This window comes from Meleagris gallopavo, chromosome 16 (genome assembly GCF_905368555.1).
Source record: "Meleagris gallopavo chromosome 16, MGAL_WU_HG_1.1, whole genome shotgun sequence".
Classification (NCBI taxonomy): Eukaryota; Metazoa; Chordata; class Aves; order Galliformes; family Phasianidae; genus Meleagris; species Meleagris gallopavo.
In genome coordinates, this window is record NC_139419.1 from 12,280,664 (window position 1) to 12,292,005 (window position 11,342).

An 11,342-nucleotide genomic window follows, 5' to 3' on the forward strand; every position below is an offset into this window, starting at 1 on the left:
GTGCAGAGCACGCATCCAGGATGGTGCTTATGGGGTGTGTGATCATGGGGATGTGAGCTCACCGATGGCACTCTTGTGGGAGCAGCACCCTGCCACCAACTGAGCCTGAATCTGTCTCCAGAGCGTAAGGACTGCACATGACATCATTTTAATGCAAGCTGAGGGCATCCCACAACGGGAGGACCCCTGAGGGCTGGCTCCTTGCAGAGGCAGCACGCAGCAAATCAAATGGTTACAGAGCTTTGTTGGAGCTGGTGATGCGTGGACTTCTCACTGCTGGCTGTTGATGCTGGTCTCAGCGGGCCTTCAGCGTCACCTCCACTGGGAAATGGTCACTGATGGCCAAAGCCTGAGTGCAGGGAAAGCAGAGGGGTGGCTTTGCTTGCCCAGATCTGGTCTCCTTGCTGCGTCCAGCTGGGGCTCAAAGGTTCTGCTCCAGCCCCAAATGCAGATCAGACCCCAGATGTTGCTTTACAGTGGTGCACAGGTGGCAGCAGGGCCACTTTCGGATGCCTGTGCATACTCACAGAGGCTTTGTGGATTGGATTAACATAGCACCAGGTGAAACCCTCAGCCCCTCAGCAGGGCCCCGCCATCACCCAGCCCCTGCCCCCTCACTCACATCCTTGTTCTGGATATGCAAAGTCTCCTGGAAGTTGTTGACTTTAGCAGAGCCATACTCAACCGCTTGGCGCAGCGCAGAGCCACAAGCAACGATGCTGTCAGGGCAGCGGGGGGGTCAGCACCTGCTGCTCCCCCCATGGCAGCCCCCGTGCCCACTGTTGTGACACCCACCGGTCGTAGGCGCAGTCGGTGCTGGTGACGGTGGTGTCGGCGCTGTCGGGGATGAGCCACTCGCAGGAGCTCAGGGAGCGCAGGCGGATGGAGGGCCACTGCTCCGCGGTCACGTAGGAGCAGTCAGCATTGAAGTCACCCATGAAGAAGATGTTCTGCGGGGCAGCGCTGCGCTGAGCCTGGCTCACGGCCCTGGCGCCCACAGCATGGCTGCGCGTGGGTCCAATGCCCATCAGTGAGCCCTGATCTCGAATTGCCCCAAGAGTCAGTGGGGTTTTGTGGCCATATATCTGGCGTGGGCAGCCCTCCAGAGCCATTCAGCCATGCCTATAGGCTAGGAACAGACATTACAAGGCAGCAATGGCTCCCCAGACTCACACGGGGCAGCAGGACCCATCCAGCTCTCTGTGGCAGAGAGGGCATTGGAGCCAGCCAGCAGCTCTATGCCATCTCTATGCCCAAACACTCTGGGGTGGCACCTGCTCCGACAGGCACACAAGGTCTTCTACGGGATGCAGCTATCTATGGATGGCTGCTGGGATGTGCTACAGCCCACCCGCATCCCAGGGAGGGAGCAGGGACGTCTCAGTGCCACTTACGTTGGTTGCCCACTTGTCAGTGACATCCGTGTAGACGTCAGCAAGTGCGCTGATCTCAGCCGGAGCATTGCTGGGCTCTGCGTGCAGGGGCACGATGACAAATTCATCCACCTCTGACAAGGACACAGCCGTCAGCCCCCGGGCATGGAGCCAGAGGTCCATATGGGCTCTGATGCTCTCCCTTTTCCCAAGCTCTCATAGTTTTGGGAAGGAGGCAGGAGGTGGAGGAGAGATGGGAGCGTGTGAATGTGCACTGTGATGGAAGCTGTGAGGTGATGGGAGATGGGACAATGTGGGAGAAAACCCTGGGGCACCTGCAGATAGGAGAAGTCCCTGCAGCAATGAGTGACCACAGTGGGGACCCTATGATGGGTTCAGGCAGCCCCATAGGCCAGCAGTGGGGCTGATGGGGCTGGGGGCAGCAGTGTCAGTGGGAACAGTGACACAGCCGCCATGCAGTGGCTCTGCTCACGCGTGGTGGGAGAGGAGAACTTCACGATGAAGGGCTCCCTGCTGAAGATGTCTGTCCCGCAGGACTCGCAGCCATCATCATAGTAGTAGCTTTCCAGCACAGAGACAATGTCCGACCTGAAGGAGGAGAGTGGGAGGGTGCAGCTCCCTCCAGGATGGGACAGCAGTTGGCAGGGGGACACTGGTGGCATCCCTTACCTATAGATAAAGACGTACTGCTCTTTGTAGCTGTTCCGACCCAGGGGGATGCTGCTCAAAAAGCTGTAGGGGTACGATGATGCCCTGGGAGGAAAACGTGGAGACAGTGAGGGAGGATCTCAGTGGTCATGCTGGAGGTGTTGCAGTGCAGCAAGATGCTGCCCAGGCTCTGCCCCAGCACCCATTTGCTGGCACCCGGCACCCAGTGCCATCAGGGTCACCTGTTGAGCTGGGATATCAGCTTATTCACTGAGCTCAGGTCAGCATCCCTCACTTCCTGCACCAAGGTGATGTCGTACTCCACCAGGATCTGTAGGAACAAGCTGGGAGCTGCTCACCCATGGCTGGGAGCTGCTCATGTGGTGACAGTGGGGGACAGAGAGACCTGAGAAGGATCCATCTGGCTTGGAGGCCCACAGAGGGACACAGGGGCCTCCAACACCATCTCTCCAGCATCCATCATGCCACAGCATATTAAACATAAGCTGCTATGAGGTGCCTGGGTGGCATCGAGCAGTTCCTGTCCTTAGGCAGAGGCCAGTGAGAATGGAGACAGCCTGGGCTGGAGATGGGGATTGGGGGGCAGCAGGTAGGAGGGTAGGTGGAGACATGGAAAATGCATGGACAGAGGCATAGAGGGATGGAAGCATGGATGCACGCATGAATGTATGCTCTCACATGAACAGACAACCATTTCCAGAAAGCCAGTGCCTGGCTGTCCCAAGCCAAATACATCCCAGGGACAGAGCACAGCCAGTGCTGCTCCTCTCCCCCAGCACTCACAGAGACAATGAAGTCTGCAATTGTCTGGTTGGACATCTTGCTGTCTCCAAACGTCCTGATGTTGAAGGCACTGATCCTCAGCGTGGCGGCTGCACGCAGCAGCAGTGCCGCAGTCAGCAGCTTCAGCACCAGCTTTGGGACTGCCATCCTGCATGCAAAGGAGCAGGGATGTCTGCAGACCAGGGGAATGAGACCTTGTCCCTGCCTCATATGGGGCCCCATCCTGCTGTCCCAGTGCTGCCCATCCTCCTGCAGGCAGCCCAGACCTCCTGCAGAGCCTGAGCTGATAACTCTGGCACAGGAACAAATGCCATTCCAGGTGACCCAGAGCAGCTGCTCCTTCACTCACAGACAACTCTCTGGACCTGGTGACAAGTGCTGTGGGAGCAGGAGCTGTTGGCCCAGCTGGAGCCCTCCTCGGCCCTGAGCACAGGTGCAGATCAGGGCTTTTCTGGGCATTTTATGTGCTGGAGGGACCTCCTTTAGAGCTGCTTCTCTGTGCTGTGCTGAAGATCTTTAGGTCACTGAGCTATGCATGGACACAGCCACTGCCACACAGATGCTCACGGGCTTCCCTGCTCTCCATGACCCGCCTGGGAGGGAACATCTCAGTTTGTGCCTCTCTCATTGCTCCTCAGGTCTGTACCAGGTGTCCAAAATACCCTATAGCAGCTGAGTGAGGGATGAATACCCCCAGCACTCCTGCATGCCAGCAGCAACCTTACCTGGAGTGGGCAAGGGCTCCCTGCACCCTGACATCTCTCTGCATCTGGGGCTAACATGTCAGCCCACTGCTCCTGCCCTGTCTGCACCCAGGAGAGTACTATAAGACCCTGCTCCAAAGCCACGCAGCAGCCCCCATACACAGGTAAGGCATTTAGGGTAATGTTTCACTATGTCCTTCCAACACGATCAGATCTGAACTGTGGCCAAGCCTGTGTGCCCTGAGCACCTGGAGCAGCAATGGGATATGCTGGTAGGACTGGGAAACAACCCCAGCTTTGAGGCCCCCCAGGCTTGTTTTTGTGGCCGGGTCAGCCAGTCTGATAAAAACGCTCAGTTTTCCCATTTTTCCCTCCTTGCTACAATGGCAAATGCTTAAGTTTCTAATGCTATAATTCCTGGTAATGCTACGATATGGCAATGCTCCCACGGGTGAGGCACCCATGGATGTATGCATGCACGCAGATGCTCAGGTGATGCCCGTGAGCTGCAGCCTTTGCATAAAGCAAAACTCACCTGAGCTGCAGAAAGTGGCTTTGCAGAGAGATCGTCAGGAGCGTGACGTACCTGCGGAGCCGTCCCCTGGTCACTGGAAGGGGAAGGAGGAGTGACACCTGTATTTATAGGGAGGGCCATGCTGGCTTTGCCAACAGCCCAGCCAACAAGCGTGCAAGGCCTCGGGCTCCATATGGCATTTTTTCATGGAAACAAAGACCTGTTCAATGAAAAAATAAATAAATAGCTCTTTCAATCAATGCCAGCAGCTATGAAACACTGAGAGCACTGGGTTGCAGTGCACCCCGGGTGGACAACATAGGGGAAATGACCACTTGCAGCCTGCTGGGGTTGTTTTATGCACCTTGGTGGTTTCAACGTGGTGCTGTGGGATGGGGCATGCACTCAGCTTTCTGCCACAGGTCCCTGTCCCCAGGGCCCCCCCCGCGGCAGGCCGCGGGGGGGGCCCTGGGGACAGGGACCCGTGGCCAAAACAGCGCAGTGAGTGACACTCGCCACCCACAGCATGAGGGTGCAGCGCGCAGCCCCACCAACAGAGGGCGCTGCAAAGCGAAGGGGCGCGCGGAAAGCCTTCGACCTCTTTTGGTCTCTGCGCGCTTCCGTAGCTCCCCCCCTCCACCCGGTTGCGCGCATGCGCGTTCGCGAGAAGGCCGCGCAGCGCCGGGAGAGGGGAGAGAACCATGAGTGACATCCGGCACTCGTTGCTCCGGCGGGACGCGCTGAGCGCCGCTAAGGAGGTGTTGTATCACCTCGATATCTACTTCAGCAGCCAGCTGCAGAACGCTCCGCTGCCTCTGGTGGATAAAGGCCCGGCTGAGTTGCTGGAGGAATTCCTCTTCCAGGTCCCCAAGGAACGCGGTGCTCCGCCCAAGGTGCGGCCCGACCCCGCGAGGCCCGGTGTGCCTGAGGGGATGCGGGGTTTGGTGAGGTGGTGGCAAACACCGAGTTGTGAACGCCCGACCGGCCCTCTTTTTCTCACGAATCCCCAGTGCAATTCGCTCTTTTGCTTCTGTTTCCTTCCAGAGATTGAATTCGCTTCAGGAACTTCAGCTCCTTGAGATCATGTGCAATTATTTCCAAGAGCAAACCAAGGATTCGGTTCGGCAGATCATTTTCTCGTCGCTCTTCAGCCCTCAAGGGAACAAAGCGGATGACAACAGGATGGCTTTACTGGGAAAGCTGGTTTCCATGGCGGTGGCTGTGTGCAGGGTCCCCGTGCTGGAGTGTGCTGCCTTCTGGCTGCAGGTGTGATTTCTGGCTAAACAAATCACCGTGGGAAGGAGCGAAGGGCTGTGCTGCAGTGGGTGACACCTCATGGTTGGTCACAGCTGTTTGCAGGCAACTCTGCTTCCATGGTGGTTTTAACTGACAGCCGGCTGTTGCAGCTTCCATCACACATCTCTGTGCTCACGTAGAATCATAGAATGGCCTGGGTTGCAAAGGACCACAGTGCTCATCCAGTTCCAACTCCCTGCTGTGTGCAGGGTTGCCAGTCACCAGACCAGGCTGCCCAGAGCCACATCCAACCTGGCCTTGAGTGCCTCCAGGGATGGGGCATCCACAACCTCCTTGGGCAACTTGTTGCAGTACCTCACCACCCTCTGTGCTCACATCCATCCTTTAATCCAACACAGGGCAGAGCTTTTGCTAATCTATGTACAGCGTTCCAGCTGTTGAGCTTTACTAGAGGAGGGAATATATCCTGGGCAGCAGAAGAGTCTGTAGATTATTTTAAAGAACGCAGCTCTTAGGCAATGTGGGGGTTGCACGGAGCTTTTCCACGTTAAGATTTTACTCCTCTCTATGAATGGGTCATTTATATGCACTTTGATTTTGGGAAAGTGGAAACACAGTGTTGAACCAGCAAAGCTTCTGAGCAGGGAGTATCTGGGCAGAGTGAACTGAAAGCCAGCTCTATAGAACTTCCTGTGATTTGTTTTAAGCTGCTTTTCATGGTTGCTGCCTTTCATCCCTGCAGCGAACTCCTGCGGTGTTCTGTGTGAGATTAGCCCGAGCCTTGGTTGATGACTACTGCAACTTGGTGCCAGGGTCCATCCAAACTCTGAAGCAGATTTTCAGTGCCAGTCCTCGCTTCTGCTGCCAGTTCATCACAGCGGTCACAGCTCTCTATGACCTCTCCTCAGGTAAATATTTCCTGGCTGTGTCTTGAAAACTAAGAGGTATGGTGTAAAGCAACACAAATTAACTGTTGTAAGCATTAATCACAGAATGGCCGGGGTTGGAAGGGACCTCAAGGATCATGAATCTCCAACCTCCCTGCCACATGCAGGGCCACCAACCTCCACATTTAATACTAGACCAGGCTGCCCAGGGCCCCATCCAACCTGGCCTTGAACACCTCCAGGGATAGGGATTAACTGCAGAAAATCTTAAGATGTTTGTAACAATGGAACTATTGCTGGCAGCAGCTCAGAGTTGTGGCCTCAACTGTTGCTGGGGTGAGGAGAAAAGTAAGGAGTAACTGAAGGGAGAGTCTGTAATAGAGAAGCAGCCAGGTAACACCTGACAGTGGGGAAAGGACAAAGGGACCTCATTGATTGAGCAGCATTAGAAATGAGGGCACTTCTACTTGGGCTGGGCAGTTTTTTCTTCCCTGTCGTGTCTGCTAGCCAGCAGATAGACCAGTCAGATTCCTTCCAAAAATGGAGAAAATTCAAATCCTGAATGTTCACAAGCTCTTGAGCAGTGATATGAAATGCAATTAACAGTGTGTGCCTCCAGTGTGCATGACCTCGTATTGATACGTCCTGTCTCATGTTGATGTTGCTCAGAGACTAGAAACATGTATGTGTCTAAAAGAAGATTGTTTTCATTTTATCCAGTGAGACAAGTTGTGATAGGCCAACAAACAACCATGTGCTAAATGCCAACATTGCATGGCATTAAAAAAAAAAAGTAAATACAATTTGTTATGGATAAAGGAAGTGTTTTGCACATTCTTCTCAGTAGCTTGATGTTGATGAGAGAGAGATGCAGGCTTTTAAAAGTATTTGGTGGAGCTTGTAGCATATTTTCCCTCAGTATTTTATATAAACTTTGTGCAACCATATGAGATCTCATCCAACTTTAAAAGATGTCAGAAAAAAAATAGCATGAGTTGTAGGAAGTACTTATTTACTATTATTGTTATGTAATTTCTTGATTTGAGATGTTGCTGATGCTGCAAGGAAGGAAATCTTGTTTTTCAATGAGTGCTCTGTGCCTGGGCAGTCTCCACTGTGTTCTGGGGACAAGATTTGGCTACACAAACAAGGCAGCATGCCTGGAAAGAAAATAACAAAACAAAGCTTTGCTGTGGAAAGGGTTAAAAGTTGATGTGGTGCTTTCAGAACAAAAGCTGAAGTTAACAGGAGGTTATGGTTGTGTCACCCAGGGGCAAAATTGCTTCATGAAAAAATGGCAGAAAAAAAGTGGGAGGTTCTGAAATTGCAGTAGTGACAGTGCAAAAAGTGTGTATGTGTGAGAGAGATTGGAGTGCTGTCCTGTCCTGCTCACTGAGCAATGTCTTCCCTGTCTTCAGATGACCTGATCCCTCCTTCAGATCTGCTGGAGTTGATTGTTTCCTGGATCTTTGAAGACCCCCGCTTGATCCTCATCACCTTTCTGAACACTCCTATTGCAGCCAACCTGCCTATAGGGTTTTTAGAGCTCACCCCGCTGACGGGGCTGATCCGTTGGTGTGTGAAGGCTCCCTTGGCTTACAAAAGGAAGAAGAAAGCCTCTCTCTCCAATGGACACCCCACCAGCAAGATTGCCAAGGACTCGACTGAAGGAGATGATGGAGATTGCCATCAACTGTATTCAAAACTGCATCTAAGCGTCCTGCAGGTTCTTATGATGCTTCAGGGACACTTAACAGAGAAGAACCTTTATGGGCGCCTGGGGCTAATACCCTTTGATCATGTGGTTCCACTTGTGGAGGAAATTAACAGACTGTCTGACGAGCTCAATCCTCTCAATGCATCCAAAGAGATTGAACTGGCTCTGGACAGACTGGCTCAGGCTTTGCAAGTGGCCATGGCATCAGGAGCACTCCTCTGCACCCGAGGTAAGTGGTCAGTGGGGCTGCCAAAGAACCTGCCTTTGGATTCTTTTCCTCCAGTGTGTGGATTTCATGAGAGGGACGTGACCTTATCCCGCTGAGGCTCTTTGCTGGGGTCTTGGTCCCCCTCTGAACTCTCGCTGCTTTGAAAAATAATTTTGGAGCCAGCTTTTGAGAGTGGAGGGCAGATGTGTCATGTGAAACCGCAGCACTTGTCCCAGTTGGCACACTAAAAGCTTAATTTATTTTTCCACCAGCTTTGTAAACTTTGCTGTGAAATGCAGAAAGTGATGACCAGGAGCCAGAGGGAGCCCGGAGTTGTCTTGCTTGGCCTAGTTCTCCAGCAGAGACTCCAGCCTGCAGTTCTTCCTGCGTTTCTCATCAGAACAGTCTGGGTTGCCTTCTAACTGGCTCAGGGAGTCACATGTACATCATGGTGTTTACAGTAGGAAGAAACTATTGAAACTGTTTCTTATGGTGGTAACTTCTGCAGTTTAAATAAAGAGGTTTTGCAGAGCAGCATAAGCCTGATCTGAAATCCTAAACTGATGGGAAGCCGTGCAGTGCTGATGAGCATGCAGCTGAATGACAGTCAAAGGTTGCTTCTTCAGCAGGGGATGAGGCACAGTTTTGACTCTGCATCTGTGAATGTGAGGCTTGCTTTAGCAGAGAGTGTGGGCAGAGCTTGATCCGGACTGTATAATTGCTTTCCAGGAAAGCTGTGTACCTCCCCATGCAGTCTGGGGCCAGGGATTACTTGTACCTAGTTAAAAAGCACTCTTCAATTGTTTTTCAATTTGTCTTCTCTGAGTTTACCTGCTGGAGGAGAGACGTGAAGTAGATTGCCATGAGGTTCATGTGTTAAACAAGGGATGAGAAAAGCAAATTAAGGCTGTTTATCTGGAACTTCTGGGCCTTCAGTTCTTCAATGAGACTGTATTACAGTCTGTGCATTTTAAGTTGAAGTTGGTGAAGAAGCCTGTTAGTCTGGCTTTTGACTATCTTTCTTGTTTCTAAAACCATTTCTTTTCCTACCCTTTGACTCAATGCCTTTGACATCATAAGCACTGTATTCACAGAGCAGTCACACCTTGTATTAGCTGTCTTAGTTACTTATTGATAGATGTGTTCCTGTGGCCAGATCATTCAGATTTCCAGTTCTTGGCACTGTATATCTGAATGTCATCTTGCCTGAACGGTTTTCAAATGCTTGAGCTCTTCTGTTATCCTGGGAGGTCAGCAGCATCTCATATTTCATAGGGTAGAGGCAGGGCTGGCTGTAAGCACAATGAGCCAGGACCTGCCGTCTCCCTTGGCTGCAGTGTAGTGTTCCTGGTGGCAGGAGCTGGGCAGAGCTGTGTCAGGCCTGCTGTGGGTGCTGTGCTAAGTCTTGGGCTGCCTTCAGGTGAAATTGTTTCCTGTGTGGTAGTGAAGGTTCAAATTAGAACACAGAATGAAGTGTGAAGCACAAAAAGCTGAGGCAAGAACTGAAGAAATAGAGAAACATTTTCTCTCTTACAAATATTTTGCTGTTCTGAGAATGGGGTTGTGGATCTGTGGGTCACTGGAGCTTTTCCAGTAACTTGACCTTACAAAGAAAGTTGCTCTCATTTCTGCTTGACCCTCATTGATCTGTACTCTGTTCTCTTTCAGATGACTTGAGAACCGTGTGCTCCAGGCTACCACACAACAAGTAAGAGACCTTCCTGTACCTTCAAGTACCTGAGACACATACTTGAGAGCTGTTGAGACAAAACCTCCTTTAACAATTTGTACTTGCTGTCTGGAAGCTGGCCTTCGTTCAGACACAGCTTAGTATCAGGTTAAGGGTGATGGTTGTTTTTCCCTTGCGAGCTGGATGCTTGACTCGAGAGTTCTGTGTCTCCCACTATCGAGATGTTTTTACCCAACCTGCATTAAACCAAATGAACAGAAGGGAAAACAAAATGACAGTGTGGAACCTGTCCCATTCTCCTAACTCCCCGATGGTTTCACCCAAACCAGAGTTTAACTGTACTTTGTTTCTCACCTCTCACCCTTAGCAAACCTCTGATCTTTTCTTACTAGTAGCTGAATGTGCTCAGAGGTAGAATCTCCCCTTGCAAAAGCCTGGTGGTGCCCATGCTGTGGGAAGCTGCACCCAGCTTGGTGTTTCCTGTCTTGTTAACCTGTGAGGATTACAGAAAAAGGAATAATACTCAAAAGCAGCATTGTTGCCTTTAGTGGAAATGACATATCATTTCTGCTCACAGCAGTGTTTTTTATAAGACACTTTCAGCAGAAAGCAATGTCCACCTGAAGAGTAGTCACAAAGTGAAAATGAGCTTGCTTTCAGCTAGTTTGCCTTCTCAAAGTAACACAACTGTCTGCACTTCTCTCTGCAGCCTTTTGCAGCTGGTGATCTCAGGACCTGTACAGCAACCGGCCCACAGCGCTCTGCCTCCGGGATTCTATCCTCACATCCACACCCCCCCTCTGGGTTACCCTGCACACGCTGCTCACCCCGCTCTCCCAGCTCACCCTGCACTCCCAGCTCACCCCGTACAAACGTTCATACCAGGAATGACGTTCCCCTACAGGCCTATCCGCTAACGTGCTCAGACTGCAGAAAGTGACGGCTTCCCTTGGTCTGAGGAAGCCTTGCACAGAAAAGCGACCGTCTCCAGAGCCACGTTTTCCTCTTTGTTGGGAAGCTGGGCGGTGCCTGCAGGAGGGCTCCACCTCCGGGAGCAGAGTAGACTCCAGGGGGAAGATAGCAGTTACTCTGAACGTGGGCTGAGGATACGAGAGCACCACGTGGATGAAGGGAGGGAGTGGAAAAAGGCAAGCAAGTCGAACCCTCTGGAGCATGTGGCAATCCTTTTGATGCAGTGTATTTCATACAAGCACCGTGCTAGTACATCTCTCAATAGGGTGTTTGTCAGTATGTTTGGCACACTGAGAGCAGCCCAGTCGTGCTCTGGGCAGTAGGGCCAGATGGAAAGCCATACAATTTTTCACACAAGTCCACTCCAGCCCGTCCATCTCTTTGTAAATGTTTGTATCTATAGCCACAGAATGTGTACACTGTATATTTTTGGAACACAAACGTTTGCTTCAGAAGCACAAGGTAGAATAAAACATCACTTCCTATTAAAGGAAACCACGTAAGATGCATCAAATAGTTCTGTCGCTTTATCTTTCGGTAGCGATTA

General features: G+C 51.7%; 2 protein-coding genes across 2 annotated transcripts; one reads left to right on the top strand and one right to left on the bottom strand.

Annotated features, from left to right (window-relative positions):
* Positions 1-141: 141 nt before the first annotated feature.
* Positions 142-4,577, bottom strand: LOC100541013 (deoxyribonuclease 1 like 2). Its single transcript, XM_085237523.1, has 8 exons — positions 2,847-4,577; positions 2,285-2,373; positions 2,064-2,147; positions 1,867-1,982; positions 1,395-1,507; positions 796-950; positions 623-719; positions 142-349 (listed from the first exon to the last, which is right to left on the bottom strand). The coding sequence occupies exons 1-8, from the start codon at positions 3,066-3,068 to the stop codon at positions 296-298; spliced, it is 930 nt and encodes a 309-aa protein (XP_085093649.1). The 5' UTR covers positions 3,069-4,577; the 3' UTR covers positions 142-295.
* A 115-nt stretch (positions 4,578-4,692) lies between these two features.
* On the top strand, positions 4,693-11,309 carry INTS15 (integrator complex subunit 15). Its single transcript, XM_003210750.5, has 6 exons — positions 4,693-4,957; positions 5,109-5,330; positions 6,064-6,229; positions 7,627-8,154; positions 9,802-9,841; positions 10,533-11,309. The coding sequence occupies exons 1-6, from the start codon at positions 4,766-4,768 to the stop codon at positions 10,738-10,740; spliced, it is 1,356 nt and encodes a 451-aa protein (XP_003210798.1). The 5' UTR covers positions 4,693-4,765; the 3' UTR covers positions 10,741-11,309.
* Positions 11,310-11,342: the final 33 nt, after the last annotated feature.